Here is a 17,482-nt window from a genome sequence, read left to right on the forward strand (position 1 = left end):
GCTTCTGATTAGTATATACATGTACTGTTGATGCTTTATGAGGCAATAGCTATAAATAAATGTTGTAAATTCATGAACCTGTCCCCGTTCTCAAAGAATAAAGGCACTGTAAATATTGCACTGCCCTTCCTAAAAGTCAAATGTGACCCTATTTGGGAAAAGCAGGCTTAACGGAAATAGCGTTGAAGCGTTTTTTCGTTGTAATGCATTTTCAACGCGTTGAAAATGCGTTGAAGAGCATTTCCATTGCGTTTTAAAACGTTGACAATGTTTTTCAACGGAACCGAAATGCGTTCCAAATCCATTTCAAAATCATTTCAAAACATTGACAACGCGTTTAATGAAACCGCCACTATTAGTTACTACGAAATCTTTACAACGAATTGTTACGCAACTCTAGCACGTACGTATCGGTTTGAATTTGAGCAGAAACAACAAATACATGGAGTTTTCCTGTAATTTTGCAGAGAATGCGCCTAAGTGTAAAACTCAACTATCCTATGGCTGCTGTTACTTACCTTTTTGGCTTCAGTTCTTACGGTGTTGAACGAAATTACGGCGGTAAAAAGACTGTCTGATACATGCGTGTGTTTCAAATGACATTCGATTTGAACAATCGATCGAGACTCAAATTTAACTGAATTCAAATCAACCGTTCCTTTGTGAAAAACTTTAATATTATTTTTGGTATTACGCTTTATTGTTTATCGTTTTGACAAGAGATATTGTGTACATGTATATACATGTACTGTGCAGTGTAGGATTTTTATAATAGAAATAAATGGCTCCAATCCTTGTCAAAATTAATACTTTTGCCATCGTCGACTGGTTTGAGAGAGCCTTTAAATTAAATATACATCCCTAAATTGTAGAAGGACATCGGACAAAACTCGCGTTCCGTACAGTACGTAGGTTATCAACGAAAATGGATGAATACAGGAACGTTGCTAACTCGGGTAAGGACTAGCGCACGAAACATGTAAAAATCAACACTGTGGTTGTTCGGATTTGCATGCATGCAGTGTCCTGACATGAGTAAATTAAAACTTGTTGCCTAACACCATACAAATAGCTGCAAGTTTGAAGTATCTTATGGGTGTCAAAACCTATAGGTTTCCATGATATTTAACGATGGTTTAATAGCGCTAACCATGCTTCGAGCAACCCGGGCCTGTAGTTTCTTGACGATTCCCACAAGTAGAAGTGTGACATTCTACAGGCAAAGATGTGTCGGCAAGTTCTCTTGTTTCCGGAATGAAGGACAGATACTTCATTGTTTTCATCTTTAAGTCCACAGATAATATTTTGGCTTCAAATACCACTGCTCCTTTCCGTTCCGCGAATCTCGTTATACATATGCAAAATAGATTTGACTTAAAATAAAGAACACTTTATGTGTAACCAATACGAAAAATCGGGCCAATAAATTGATCCAGAGAATTTCAGTTGGCAACTGCAACAAAATACCGCAACATCACAAACATGATTTGTATGGCACATGGATTAAAGGGGCTAGGTCACGCTATTTTAGGCATTTTCAGCACTGATCGAATGGTCATAGAATTAACTAACACTGCGTAAAATATGCTGTATACGGACCCTTACTTGGGGCGTATACAGTCAGTATACATTGTGGTATACGGTAAGTATAAGGATGTGCAAGGTCTGTATAATAACCAGTATACGTCAGGGTATGCCAAGAAAATAGCAGGACCGTATACATATGTAGCATAATTCCTTATATTTCAGTATACATGTCAGTATACATTATGTATACTGTGTGAGTCATAAGGTATACTGGAATTGTATAGCAGGTATGTATACGGATTCTAATACTCTTTGGTGGATTCCTTATAGTTCAGGGTTCATATCAGTATATACTGCGAAAAGAAGGATATATACTGGGAGCGCCTACTGTGTTACGGACTCATATCTTTTTTTTGTTTTTACTCCTTGCATTCAGGACACTGCTTTTTATTCTCAAATGTAATATAGACATTATAATGTTACCCAACCTCCCACAATCCGAAATATAAATGGAATCTTGGGACCTAAATAGAGGGATAAAGGATGTTGAAGGCCGTGTAGATGTAGCGAGAGAGGTGTTAGGCCCCGTTGAGACTAGATGACCGTTCAACCACACCTTGTCCGGGCACTAAACTGGAAGTTGTTCAGACACCCCAGTTCTAACAATGCAATTATTTCTTTCTTCGTCCACTTTGCACCGGCCACCGTTGTCATGACTGAAACGCAGGGAAGCAGGGGAGAAAGCTCAGGAACTGACAAAAGCGTGTTCAGACAAGTACCCGTTCCTGGTAACGGGCACCTAATCTGAACGGGGCCTTAGAAAAAGAGAAAAGAGCGCATTGCCTAAACTATGAATGTAGAAGATAAGCAAGTTTTTTAAATGAATGAAATATTTTGCTTTATTTATATCAAATAGCACCTTTCGTCACAGAAACATCATGAAATATAGAAATCCAACTGTAATGTTGTATTCAACCTAATTTACCATCATTTCAAAATCTTATTATAAACATGATAAAAGGAGAAACCTAAATGTCTTTTTTTTTTTAAGAAACAAACTGCACCTATTACAACAAGCCTAACGTTCCATGTCTTTGTGAAATCATACAATGAAAAATTAACAAATCTAATTTCCTATCTCTTTGTGAAATTGTGCAATGAACCCTAGTAAAACTAGGCTAATTTTCTGTCTCTTCCCATTCAGTATCCTCTCCTGAACTTTCGCCATCTTCCGCTTCCTCTTCCCTCATGTTGTCATCTTCCTCCTCTGCGGAATCTGCATCGTTTCTGCCAATGAAAGTTGACGTTGTTTAACTCATTGAAACATAATGAAGTTATTTGAAATTGTTAACTAGAGCGCAAATCAAATTCGACTTTTTTTTTTTTTTTTTGTTGTTTTGTGCATTGTTTGTTTAATTAATTTCTAATAGAAGCCATAGTCGATAAATAAATCGTGCCACTTTCCTGTTTTTGAAGAGAGATTTATGGAAAAAGAACGTCGAAGGCCGGCCGGCCGGCTAGATAAGATATATATCGACGTCCTTCTATTTATTTTTTTTGTTTTCAGTAGTCAAGTGCATGAAACATTTTAGATACCTCTGCGCCTCCTCCTTTCTTTGTTCAAGGAGGGCCTTCCACTCATCGGAAAGTGCCCACTTGGGCGTACCGTTTGGAGGCTCTCTTTCCGATTTCTCCCCTTGTCTTGCGTTTGTTCTCTTCCATCGCTTGTTTACTGAGCTCTCAGCTTTTTGGTATCTCTTATCGAGTCTAAAGAAAAGAGAAATACGTTCATATGACCACAGCAACGATAACGAAATTAGCCTGCAGAATAAAGTTGTTTAAGAAGCCTAACAAAAACAACAACAACAACAATCTTTATATTTTCTTAACTTAAGCAAGGGGCCGCAGGCAGCTAGAGCTAATCTAGGCACTGGGGTGAATAGTTGTTTTAGTATATACAAAACAGTGAGATAATATACACCACAAAAAATTAATTTGGATGTTTTCTTCACTTGTCACGGATGCAAATCGGGACGCCATTTTTTCCTGAGTTGCTCGCAGGTAAATAGCACAGGATATCCGGAGTTTGACGAGCCAATCAGCGCGCGAGTTCAACGCTATCCACTGTTTTAGTATCTACTAATGCTGATTAGTAAAATCCAACTAGTGGTCTATTGTCAATGCTGCGTTCTGATTGGTTGAGCTACTAATAGGCTATTTGTTATAGCCCACCAGTAGCGAAAGCGCCGGCCATATTTGTAATGTTTTGGTCGCAGAAAAGGATTAAAGTCTAGCTTTAACTAGCGAAAGATGTTTTGTCTCGATATTTTTTTGACCAGCTAGTTGGATTTTAATAAAACAATTATTCTTCTCGCCCTCATGGCCTCAGAGTCAAGCCTTATCGGGTAGCGCGGTGAATATAACACCGAATTCTTATATTCACCGCTGAAAATTATATTAATTATTCATATTTAAACGCAGAAGACGTTTACAATAAGTAAAGAATAACAATAAATAAAATTTTTAAATTAAAAGCTGTTATCCCTTGGACATTACCTTGGAAATAATCACGTATATATCATCTCATTCCAGAGTTTTGCGCCTACTGGTATTCTTTAAAAAGCATTTTCTGTATTTCGCTTGATCGTTTTACTATGTAGAAATTGTCTGGGATAGCCAGGTAACCGTAGCGCAGCGAGTGTTGTGAGAATGGCCTATTACTACTATTTCTACTGTTTGCAATTCTTCTCAATAGTTAAGTTGATACAGGACTTTTCGTTTTCCTTTTTATTGTATTTTTCAGTATTACTTACTTGTTTAGAAAGTGAGTCAGCAATTGACTTCTGTAACTAGGGGGCCTTGAAACCCATCCCTCTTCACCTTCACTACTGTTAGCAGCATCGTCCGTAGACATGTGTTCTTTCGTCAATTTTGAAAAGGCGTGGGCCTCCTTTTCATCCTTTACCTGGCACTTTCTCCTTTCGTATTTCTATGGCAAAAAAGGAAAGCTTGTCTTTAGTACGGATTGACTAAGATGACTTAGTTATAGAAGGATGTTAAGACGGTTTGGATAAATATACGTATATACATGTACCGTAAGAAAAGGAGTATTGATATGTTTCACAGGAAAGAGGAAAGCTTTTCAAACGAAACAAAAAAATGCACTATAAAAAAAACCGCAAATAAATGTCATGTTTGAACTTGACAGCATGTGCCCTAATGTGTAGGATAAAGTAATAGTTACGTCATGGGCAGACGGAATGGGTAACTTTGTAGAGTTCTTTTCGTGCGCGGACAGATGTAAAAATATCGCTTACCCTCTCTTTTCTAAGGTTTATTCTCTTCTTCATTCTAAACTCGTCAGTAATTTTTCCCAAGGCACTTCTGCGGATGTGTTCATGGTACTTTTTGGCTGTTTCTGCAAAGAAACAAGGAATTTGTTAGTCCAAGTAGGTGTCATTTTTTTCAAGTTTACAATAGTGATTGAACTTTGCAGACTTGCTGTACTGTATGCTGCATTGTTACCTACTTTCAACAACAGCTCTGGCAAATCCTCTTCCCGGTTGGCGACAAAGCTCTTCTACAATAAGCTGAGTGACCTTTTTGTTGTGAACACTGCTGACCCTACAATGGTGAAAAAAGTATTATATTGTCTGCAGTACAGTACCAGCGGCGTAGGAAATGTTTCCGTACGAAACAAAATATTGACAATTTTTATTTTGGGGAGACAATCGAGGAAACCTATTTTTCTTACCCCTTTCCCATTAATTTATATTTCATTTCATGTAGTGCCTGTTACATACTGTAAAACTATTGAATGAGCTGGAAATTCAGAGTGCGTAATCAAGTTGTGATGATTGAGAGAAGATTATAACGCACCTATGCAAGGATTTCTTTCTAACTGTGCAGGTTATTTGGTTGGAATTTTTTTAAATTACTGCTCAAAGAACAAAAACGCTTGGCCAAATGACATTAAATTAACCGACAGCGCGCAAGAGTCGATTACTTGGCGGGAAAACAGAAGAGTTGATGCCGGTACCCGAAAACGTACAAGAGTCGAGAGTAACCTAAGGGCCGATTTACACGGTACGATTTTTGTCGCATGCGACAACGGCTTACGACAGGCCCGCGACATGACTTACAATTGTTGTGTACGTCAGGTAAAATGTTGTAGCATTTTAAAACATGTTTTAAAACGCTGCGGCAATTGTAAGTCATGTCGTACATGTAGGCCCGTCGTGAGCTTGTCGCAGGCGACAAAAATCGTGCCGTGTAAATCGGCCCTAAGGGTGCGTTCGATTGACCCTATTCCGGAATAAGAATACGGAGAGTGATGAGAACGTTATGTTGAAATATAGTATGAACGTAAGCTACTTAAAAAATTACCTGCCGATTGAACAATGGTTCAAGTTTTTAAAAGAATTACTCACACTTCCTTTCCTCTGTACTGCTTGGTGGTACCTCTGCTGTTGTGCAGCTTATGAACTTCCTCCTAAAAACAGACGACCAAATACAAGCTGTGAAACTGAGAAAAATGTTGTAAACTGATAACGAGGCAAAATTAATTCATGGAAAAGCGTCTGTTATCCTTACTCTATTAACTTTGGCTCCGTAAACTACGTTTGTAAAGTAGACTTGGTTCAGTTAAGACTCGTTTTTCATATGATCGCAGACAATCGCGGATCGTTGAGGAAGTTGCGCTAATTTTGCTGGCCAGTCACTCAGAACGAAGCAATGCAAATGCAAAACAAACGCATATTTACTTTCATAGGCTTAATATGGCTGTTTTTACAGTTCAGCCTTCATTGCAGTAGTGTTCGTTTCAGAGCTCGCAGAAACGAGGCTTGCGAGTCAACATTCGACCAGATATATAGAAGTCAGAAGAGTAAGAGATTTAGCGCGCGAAATGCGAGAAAATTATTAATAAGTTCCTATCCAGAATTTACGTTTTTCTCAGAAGACAAACTACGGTCGTTGAATGGAAAGCAGCCCTCAATAGTTGCGTACATTTGAGGTTGTTATTTTTTTAAGGTCTCGTCACAGGTTTGATAAGTTCAGGAGTTATTGCTAGAGAGTTTTTGCAGTTAGGGTTATATTGGTATCGTCAGCGAACATTCTCAGGGAAGCCTCGCGGAGGCACTTAGGAAGATCGTTAATATACATTAAAAAAAGGAAGGGACTTAATATGCTGCCTTGCGGAACCCCACAAGTAATAATGCGAGGAGATGACAATCTTCCATTTACATTACATCTTTGGGTCCGATTGTGTAGGCGCAATTGAAACCAAATGATAGTTGCCTGGTCGGCCCCAAAGTATGAAATCATGCGGAAAATGATTTCATGGTCGATGGTGTCGAATACCTTTTTAAGGTCAATGAAAACGACTCCATTCAGGAAGCCATTGTCGATGTTAACATACCCGCTATTTGTCGGCTCACAAGCAAAGCTTTGAGGGTTCTATGTAAGGAACGCAACCCTGACTGGTAAGTTGATAGCAGTTTATTATCATTTTAGGTAATGATAAAGTTGGTCATAGACAAGTTTTCCAAGCACTTTTGAGGCTATCGGGATAACGGAGATCAGGCGATAATTATCTAGGTCTGATTTTAAGCCTTTTGTAAAGATCAATGTCACCGTAGCCAATTTCCATTCAGTTGGATAGATTCCCGTGAGGATTGATTTTGTGAGTATGTCTGTTAGTGAGGGTGCAACAATACTAGCTGCCATTTTTAATAACTTACTAGGGATCTTGTCAAGTTCAGTGGTTTTCTTTTCATCGACTTTTTCAACAGGTTGAGAACAATGTCGACACTCGGAGTTTTTAGAGAAAACGAATTATCGGAGGGCGACAACAATGATGGAAAATAACAAAGGAAAACCGCAATATATAGAAAATCGCAGACACCGCTGGTTGAAAATAATTTACCTCAAAATCGATAGCTTGAAAAAATCAGAATAATCATTGTTAGAATAGGACTACCTGCGTTTGGTTTGAGAACCTAATGTAGAAAAAATTAAGGTTCAAAAAAAAGAACACTTTTTTAATTCAAAACTACATCCAAGAAGCATCAAAATGATGTTTATGTCATTGTCATAGCATAAATACTGGCAAAACAAGAACGTTATAAAAAAAAACTGACACCTTGAAAGTGTGACGAAACTTTAACACATCCATATACCATTACTCGAAAAAAACGAAAGAAACAGCCAAGAAGCAAGAAATCACAATGACCTTCGATAAGAACTTCTTGTGTTGACCCGAAAGCCAGACTTTTAAGACTTGGGCTCAACTGTAGAAACGCATCCCATGAGATGCGGCAATCACAGTCACGTTTTCTAGAAACAAAAGCTTCCGCGACCGTTTGGCGCTGCTCTAACATAAAACGTACAGAAACAGGAAGTGAACGTTTCGCATGCCTGGTCAGTGGTCTCTCCCACGTTCTCAAACTAATCGTCTCTACTAGTCAAAAAATACTTAACAATAGAAATGAGGTGGTGTGAAGACAAGTTAAACAGCAAAACAGTTGACTTCCGGTTGCCATCATCGCGCGCCTAAGCTCTCTATATTTCCTCCGACTAAAATGTGCAATAAAAACTTTGCTTTGCGATTGTTTGCGATCATATGAAAACCTTCTTTGCAATCTTTTGAGATCTGCAATCCGCGATCGTTTGCGATCTTATGGAAACCAAGATTTAGGCTGTGCTTCCATAACAAAAGTGTCAGCTTCATTTTTAATCAAAAAAAATTTCTCACCTGGGTAACAACGCCAAAGGATCACAGATTTGAATTTTTAACTTACGTTTTAAGATCTAAAACAGATTTTAGCCCTAAAGCCTTGAAAATGTAATCATTTACCATTTTTACTCAACGACGCGATCATGTCGGCTTAGCGGTAAACCTTTCATTTTAAGTTGGAACGATCTAAGTTGGAATCAATGAGACTGATTGCGTGCAGCGTGACCCAACACCGGTTTCCGGTGTTTCGAGCCATTCATTACGATAACAAGTATACTTACTTGAACGACAAGAGATGATTTAGGCCTCTTTCTCTTTTTTGCGCGTCCATTACCACTGCTAGACTCATCAGCGTCTTCCAGATCGGTGCGTGATAAAGTCTTCACTTTGTCGTCAAGGGCATTTACTTTGTCTGTCAGCTTTTCGATCCGCTCGTTTGAACTTTTCACGGACTGTAGAAGTTCCTCTACGGTTCTTTGGCAGGCTGCAAGACCAGCGATTACTTGTTGCATCGTTTCCCGGTTCTCTCGTGAGGATAATGGAGTAGAGTCGCTAGACCGGTTAGCAGAACTTGACGAAGATCGATTCAATCTGTTGTTAACAGAACTTGCTCTCGAACTCGAACTGCTCGAACAGGTCGGAGTTGAAGGCGCTGAATAAAAATTGCTAGCTCTACCGCGGTTTAACGAGCTGAAAGTTTGAGAAATGTTTGCGAAATCAAACAAGACTACGATAGCAGCACGCTTAACTGAAAAATACGGTTTCGTGATAAATCCGTAATACCATTGATTTCCCGCCACAAGCCCATCATTCAAAGCTGCCGCTTCAGCTATGTAGCCAGGCCTCCCTACCTCTGTTTATTCCAACTTTTCTTCTCGATGTCATCTACAGTGTAACTTAGAAAAGTGATTAATGGCTCCTACATGTAACAAGTCTCCCGCGAATGATAAAAGTGCACATAGTTCGACAACGAAAAAGCGATTGTGCGAACATTGTGATCGTTTAGTCTCAATCCGGACTTACAATGCACACAAACGAAGGAAGACAACAGTGATAACAGGTAAAGCGCATGTCTTATATTGATCAACAAAGTGTTGTTTGTGTTTGATCTGCTCTCCCATCTATAAAAGCTGCGGCTGTATTTAACCAGATTTAACATTAAGCTTATTTTTCGCTTATAGATACACCCAATGTATTGCAAAGGCAAGATTTCGATTTCCATTCTGATTCAAGTGACCTGGAATTTCACTATTCAAGTGATGAATACCCTGAATCCCCTGCAAAATTTGCTGGGCTTTCCACTGAAAATCCAGAAGACCTCGGTAAGCTTTTCATCAGCATATATAAGCTTGAGTTTTCTGCTTTCTAAGTATACATGAATTATCATGCAGGTAGACAATGAAAGTAATTAGAATTACCATGTAGAGAGTATATTTTGGTACTGCAGCTGAGGGTTTTCACTAGTCAGACTGATGGAAAAAGATTAAAATTATTTATATTCATCTTTTCGATTGCATGTATTGGTTTCATTCATTAATTTTGCCTGATACATTGTATAAACCTGGTAAACAAAAACATACAAGAAAGTTACTGTCTCTGGAAAGCAAAGGAAAGGAACTTTAGGTGTCTAGTTGTTTTAGTGCTGGAGCACTAATTGAGGATACCATAAACTGAAATTAATTTTTTGTTCCTTTTTTTTGGGGGGGGGGGGGGAGAGAGGGGAAACGAGAGTACCCGGAGAAAACCTCTTGGTGCAGAGTAGAGAACCAACAAACTAAACGCATGACTCTAGGAATGGAACCAGGGCCACATTGGTGGGAGACGAGTGCTCTCACCACTGCGCCATCTCTGCACCCCCAAACTGAAAAGTCTTGGAAGTGCCACTGCTACTTGTTGAAATTATAAAAACTGAAAGCAGTGAAACAATTTGATGGACTTAAAGTCGCAATCAATTGCAGAATCGATTTTATTCTTTGAATGATTTAATCAATTGAGGATGGCGTTCAATAATCAATGACCATCGAAATCACAAAAAATAACAAATTAAATTATTCACCAATTATCAACATCATTGTATTCTTTGATATGGGTGAGCATTGATTGTCATCTGAGTTTCATTGATTGTCAAAGCTTTAATATCTGAATAAAATTATTATCTGCGGTGTATGTATAAGTGCTTATAATAATTTTTTGCTAGTAATAACGGAAGGTTGAGTGCATGTGAGATGGCGACTCCGGAATCAAAACATTTGGTCCCTCTTGTTCACTCAAAATTATTTCACTAGAATATGAGAATTTATGTCCTATTTATTAATTTTTATGTTAGATGTGTCAGTGGATGATTGTAATTCTGCTGCCGAGTCAACAGACAGTGTGGAAGACTTTTATGTAAGTCAACCTTACATTTACTTATTTCTTTATTGATTGATTTTAAAGAAGGATGTTTCATATATTGATGGTTCTTGCACAGCTGCAATAGTTGATACATCCAAAGTCAATTTTTCCCTTTTGATTTTTAGCTCTGGTTACAGTTTGGCTTTAAGTATAGCTTTAATTTACTATGTAAATTATTGTGATTGGCTGCTGATGTTTGACTTGAGTGCATTTCCTTTTAACTCATCAAGTCAATGCAAAACCAGTCACAAAATTTGTATGTGGAGAATATATGTACAGTGTATGCCCTTGTATGTATTATGGAAGCTACAGTATGAATTGAGAATGATTCGAACTTACCTCAATAGAAGTATAGCTGGTTTGGATAAAAACATAGTGTACAGTGTAGAAGAAAAAAATGGTGTCTAACGTGACTGAAGTCACGCTCATAATAATTATTTTTGTCAAGATCCGTTGCTATTTGAATGTGGATGAAAAAAATAAAACAAGGGTAAAATTTGTCAACCAAAATTAGTCTGGCAACCTAAAATTGTTTGGTTAGTCACCATTTGGTTTCTTTTAAAGAAGAAAATTAATTTCAGACCCTGGCCCAAGTTAAATATTAATTAAGGACAGCAAAATATTTGGGTCATAAATTATGCATTTTTTAGTTTCTAGTTTAGTTATTGAACATCTTTTATTGAACATTTGTCCCAGGAAGAAACTGATGATGAGGCAGAATTGCAGTTTGAAAACCTGATGACGTCATCTGATGAGGATAATGCTGCTAATGAGAATGAGTCTGTGCTATCCAAGAAATCATCTTTATTGAGCACTTCACTCATCAAACTTGTAATTATTTTCATTATGACTTGGAAAATCATGCATAACTTACCAGATGCTGCAGTGAGCACTTTGTTTTGTTTTTTGAAAAGGCTGCTGGAACTTTTCTCAAGGTTGCTTCATTGTAGTAAACTCAAACTAATATCAGACCTGCTGCCTAAGTCACTGTATATGGTAAGGAACTTTTTAGGAGTAAATAGGGATGACTTTGAAAAGTTCATTGTTTGTCCAAAGTGCAGTTCATGTTACAAACCTGAGGAATGTGTACGTACTCTGGTAAATGGAAGAAAGAAGGGTGAGCGTTGCAGTTTTGTAGAGTTTCCACGCCATCCACAAAGAGCTCAGAGAAAACCATGTGGAGCATCTCTATTTAAAACTACACGTTCAAAACATGGAGAGCTGACTTTAAAAGCAAAGAGGGTTTTCTGCTACCGTTCAGTGAAGAAAACCCTTCAAGAATTCCTTAAACGGCCTGGATTTGCTGATAAATGTGAGCAGTATAAAAAGCACCCTCGGGATATCAACCTTCTTGGAGATGTGTATGATGGAAGGGTCTGGAAAAATTTCAAGAATGGAAAAGGAGAGCCTTTCTTTGATGCCCCTAACACTTTCGGATGTATGTTGAATCTTGATTGGTTTCAGCCATACAAGGATTCTGTATACAGTGTTGGGGTGATTTATTTAAGTTTTCTGAACTTGCCACCACAGGAAAGAAATAAAGAAGAAAACATTGCAGTTGTAGGGATTATTCCTGGCCCACAGGAACCAAGCAGAGATGTGAATCCATTTTTGGACCCTCTGGTGAATGAGCTATTGGACTTCTGGGATGGCGTTTGGTTGGATTGCCCCTCAACTGGACCCAAATTTTGTCAGCTAGCTGTACTTTGTGTCAGCTGTGACATTCCTGCATCTCGCAAACTTTGTGGTTTCTTAGGATTCTCTGCAAGAAAAGGTTGCAACAAGTGTACCAAGGAGTTTCATAGAAGATCATTTGGAGAGAAACAAGATTTCTCAGGATTCGATCGAGATAGCTGGAATTTGCGTACTAACACTGAGCATAGAGAGCATGTATGGAGGGTACGAAACACAGTAACATCAAAGAAAGGACGTGACACAAAGGAGAGTGCCTATGGTGTGCGATTCTCATCCTTGATTTACCTTCCATATTTTGATTTTATTTCTTTTGTTGTCATTGATCCTATGCACAACTTGATGCTGGGCACAACAAGAAAAATGCTTAAGGTGTGGAAAGAGTTAAACTTGCTGGATGAAAAAGACTTTAAAGTGCTTCAAAAGCGAGTAAACAAGCTCAAAGTTCCTTCTAGTATTGGAAGAATTCCATCAAAGATTGCATCCAGCTTTAAAGGCTTTACTGCTGACCAGTTTAAGAACTGGGCATTGGTATTTTCAACCTTTGCTCTAAAGGGCGTTTTACCAGATAGACATCTCCAATGCTGGAAATTATTTGTGAAGGCTTGTCACATACTGTGTTCAACAGTTATCAACACTTCTGAAGTAAAACTTGCAGATGAGCTCCTCGTCAAGTTTTGCAGAACTGTTGAAGACTTGTATGGTACATCTGTTGTGACGCCAAACGTGCATCTTCATTGCCATTTATGTGAATGCATTCTTGACTTTGGTCCTGTCTATGGCTTCTGGTGTTTTTCGTTTGAACGTTACAATGGCATTTTGGGTGTTATGCATGTCAACAACCACCAGATTGAAGTGCAACTTATGAGAAAATTTATTGAGCGGCAGCAAGTAAGGAACATGTCTTGGCCAATTGAGTTTGTTGGATTTAAAGAGATGTTAGTGTCTGTAGACAGCGGCTCATTGGCAATGACAAAGAAGAAGGCAATGACGCCAGATGAGTACAGAAAGAGTATCCAGCTTAAAGCTAGTACTGGAACAGACCTTTTTCATTTGTCTTTCCTTGACAACCATTTCATTCGAGTGTCGTCTCCAGTCAAGGAAATTTACATGAGTGATAATGAAGTTGAATCCTTGACAAAAATGTACACTTTTCTGCATAAAGAAGATTGTATTGTTTATGTTCCCAAATTGTGTTGCCAGTTCTCTCAGCTGCAGCTGTACGATCAGAAACTTGACTCCCGGTATTCACGAAGTGAACGATCTGCTTGTATAATGGCTCGATGGTATGGTTCCAGTGGATTAGACACAACTTCAGAAGATCTAAGGCCAGGTGGGTTTCTGTGATAAGTGAAGGTATTATACTGCTCTCTAGTCTTGCATGCTTTGTACAATAAAAGTATGATTGAAAACCTATCAAAGAAGGTTTCTGAATTATTTCTTTTATTCTTGAACCTTTATCATATCAAAGTGCATGTTCTTTTTGTTTGTTTTGATTTTACGTTTACTTTTATATTGTCTAGTTTATTTTCTTTTGAACCTTTGGATTGGGAATATTGTTACAGTGTAGTTTACTTTTGATTAAAGGTGAAGAAATGCACGAACAGTGTCATTATAATATATTCTAAATAGGTTTTTTTTTTTCACTGTTGAAGTAACAAAGTCATAAACTTGCAGGTTTGTGACCATTATTGACAGTACTATCACATCAGTAAATTTAAGTCATATTAATTGTGAAAAAATACAGTTTTGAAAGCCCAGGTAGACAGGCTCATTTCTCTTTTTTAGAACTGTTATAAATACATGTAATTCATTGGCACAAAAGTGATTTGTAAGGGAAACCAAACTAGAAAATGATACAGTGTAGCCTATTAGTTCTTATCAAAATAATGTACCTACCATACCAATATTTTTTCTTTCTTTTGCAGGGATTATACAATACTTCTTCAAACACACTGTGACTGTCCAGTCCTCTAATGGTGCAACTTTGGACCTCCCATACACCTTTGCTTGTGTTCACTGGTATAAAGTTCATCCACATGCAAGGTTTTATTTTGGTTTACCAATTCAAGTGTGTCTGCCCTCATTTGAAGCTGAATCAGTGGCAGCTTTCATTCCTGTCTCAAGAATTGATAGTGTTTGTGTTGTAGCTGAGTTAAATTATAACTTAAGAACTCCTAATGGTAAAGAAAACATTGTTGTAGTAGTTCCTCTTAATGTTAAGTCACACTTGTGAAGGATTTGGTTAGTAATGCCTTTGTATTTTCTTCATTAAATCCCAAGGGTTTTCAAAGAAATCTTGGTTGCACTCATGCAATTTGAAGACTTTCACAAATGCCATATACGTGGGTTTTATTTTCATTACTTGTGAAATACTAGAGCTCAACAGAAAGTAATCCACAAATAATTCTTTAGATATACTGTAATTATATGTATCACTCATTTGCAAAAACTAAAGGTGAAAGTATAAAATAAGAAAAAATTGTCTTAACATCCAAATAGGCTTTACAATTATTGCATGTTTTTGTTAATGTTTTTGGTAGGCTGCTGGGCATCCTAAAATGGTTCTCATTATACCTTATTATTTTTATTATCTTTCCCCTTCCCCTTCTCCTTGCCCATAACCTTAGCTGTGAAGTACTCCACTGGATTTTAAATTGTCAGTGACAATAGATACCCAATGATTGCCAGATTTTTTTCTGGTTTTTAGTTAGCTTTTTTTTTGCTAATGTTGTTCATACTGTAGAAATATTTTGCTTCATAAGACCTATTTAGCAGAGCATCTTTGACTGTTCTGTTATACAATACTGCATTAACCATTGCATAACACTAGATTTCTTTGTTATCAAGAACCGGTTATTGCAAGATATATATTAAGCCTGGCATACCCAACCAATGATAATAAGTCATCGATTACTACACTATAAAATCGATATAATCGATAATCATCAATCGATTTATATAAATTTGTCTTATTAATGGCTGAAAATCGATAGTCACAATTGAAGATCTCTTAATTGCTATTGATATCTATTGATCAATTGTAATTGGCAGCCAATTATTTATGATCGATAAAAATCGACGAAAGTCCATAGTCAAGTCACTTTAATCTTCCTCTTAATATTGATTTTCATTGATTGGGCAGGCTGGGATTAAGAAAGAAAATCGTTTATGGTTATAAGCGGCTATTTCCGCCTTAATTGTTACCTGGTAAATATACAAATGGGGTAGTCATGGTGACACAACTGAACCCACAATACAGCAAACCCCTGCATATAAGAACCTCCTAGGCTTACAAAAGAACCTTTTTATCCCAAAAAATGAAAAAGGTTTTTAAGTTAGAAAATGACCATGAAATTTCATGCGACCGGAACAACGACTTTGATTTGTCATGTCAATTTTGAGAATTGTGGCCTCTATAGGCCACTTCGGAAAATACAATAATACTCTTTGTTTGACCCCCAAATTTTGAATAAGCATTGTTTTTGTTTTCTCTTGGGACCATTGTAAGTCCCAAGAGAAAGTGGAAACAATGCTTATGCAAAATTTGGGGGGACAAACAAAGAATATTATGGTATTTTCCGAAGTGGTCTATTGACCTAGTCAGCTAACTCAATGTTGTACCCAATTCAGACCCCTTGGGAATGGAACTTTTTTGTTCCAGGTATTTCCATATCATTAAAATATGAATGCTACATTATAATGCAAGGAGATGCTTCCGTGAAGCATACACTGGGTTGCCTGTGGTACGTTACAGAAAATTAGAATTGTGTGGTATTGAACTACAGCATTCCAGTCTCTGAAGAATAACAAATAAAAGAGAAGCGAGAAACATTGGCTTCTGGGCTGACATGTTGATAATTTTCAAGTTCCCTCACAACTTCTTTTCACCACAAGTTTAAGCGTGCCCTCTGAGCATCTGACAGCTTTGTAATACCAAAGTTCACTGAAGTTAACGCTGTTCGACGGGATTAGTATCTGGATGGGAGACCAAAACAATATACCCCTAATAAAACAGAAGCATCGGACCGAAAATACTATTAACGCTAACAAATGCAAAGTCAGCAAGGTACAGATTTTGTTGGCTTGCTTTATGCAAAACAAGAACATCATTCTAAGAGCTTATTCTATGCAAAAAGTAGGTTCTGAAGGTAATTTTGAGAGTGGAAATCAAGGTTACGCGGCAGACGGCAAATACAAACTCACGATTTAATTCAGTTAACACACCAGAAAGACGCTAACCTCATTTTGACAAGAAAATGCTTTACTATTGCATAAAAGCTATCCAGTTAAGCTCGCATATCATAAAACATAATCAATTCATAAAGGCCACATTTTCCAGGGAACAATTTTTTGAAACAAACAACATATTTGCTATTAGAGGCAAAAACCCCTTCTATTTCATTACGTGCGGGAAGAGAAGAAACTCAGTCGTGTCAAATATGCGCAATATTGCAACAAACTAAATTTCAGGGTCAAACTGTTTACATGGAGAACCTTTTCATTGAATAATGAAGCACAAAATACACGACAAGCTTTCTTTCAAATAATTCTTGGCTGTCACATTTCCAATTATTTTTTTTACCTGAAGACTGTGACGAGTTGATCACAGATCCACGTAAGGTGTTCGATTCGTTCTCTGTCTTTGTTGAACTCATAAGTTATCAGAGAATTTTCCATTTCGGTTTCAGTGTTGTACATAACAGCACACTTGGTAAAACATTATTTTAGAAATACAGCTCACTTTGATTTCGGCTCGACAGGCGATAGATTGTTGTCGAAGTCCATTACTCGTCGCTTTTGAGATTCCTGGTGTTGGTTTTTCACCACCTGCCTAGTTTATCCAACTGACTTTCCATTATTGAGCTCCATAAGGGTATATTTTGTTTAAAGATCCACTAAAACGCCATTCGCGTTACATAACTTTCGACGCCATTGCAGGTTAAGTTAATCATTCTACTGTGTCCACCAGAGAAATCTACGCATTTCCACTTCCCTCTCTATCCTAAGAAAATACGAGCAGAAGGTTCTATGCAAAAAGACACCACTTAGCAGGGGAGTGACAGGGAAGACTTTTATCGACACGGAAAAAGAAAAAAAAACACCCAACAAATGCCACTCACTTTCCGACTG

The 17,482-nt window shown here is 37.7% G+C and overlaps 1 protein-coding gene and 1 pseudogene across 1 annotated transcript; one reads left to right on the top strand and one right to left on the bottom strand.

Moving 5' to 3' along the window:
- The window catches only part of LOC137975897 (ATP-dependent DNA helicase RecQ-like), a 404,352-nt pseudogene that overhangs the window by 11,706 nt on the left and 375,164 nt on the right, over nucleotides 1–17,482 (bottom strand).
- LOC137975465 (uncharacterized) lies at nucleotides 9,176–15,105 on the top strand. The gene is made up of 5 exons (XM_068822590.1): nucleotides 9,176–9,323; nucleotides 9,445–9,585; nucleotides 10,590–10,651; nucleotides 11,354–13,682; nucleotides 14,278–15,105. The coding sequence occupies exons 1-5, from the start codon at nucleotides 9,176–9,178 to the stop codon at nucleotides 14,583–14,585; spliced, it is 2,988 nt and encodes a 995-aa protein (XP_068678691.1). The 3' UTR covers nucleotides 14,586–15,105.

Source organism: Montipora foliosa, chromosome 11 (genome assembly GCF_036669935.1).
Source record: "Montipora foliosa isolate CH-2021 chromosome 11, ASM3666993v2, whole genome shotgun sequence".
NCBI classification, from domain to species: domain Eukaryota; kingdom Metazoa; phylum Cnidaria; class Anthozoa; order Scleractinia; family Acroporidae; genus Montipora; species Montipora foliosa.

Coding starts and splice junctions, on each gene's coding strand:
- LOC137975465 (XM_068822590.1), top strand. CDS start 9,176: ATGGCTCCTACATGTAACAAGTCTCCCGCGAATGATAAAAGTGCACAT. Junction 9,324..9,444: donor GAAGACAACAGTGATAACAG/GTAAAGCGCATG, acceptor TTTCGCTTATAG/ATACACCCAATGTATTGCAA. Junction 10,652..11,353: donor ACAGTGTGGAAGACTTTTAT/GTAAGTCAACCT, acceptor CATTTGTCCCAG/GAAGAAACTGATGATGAGGC.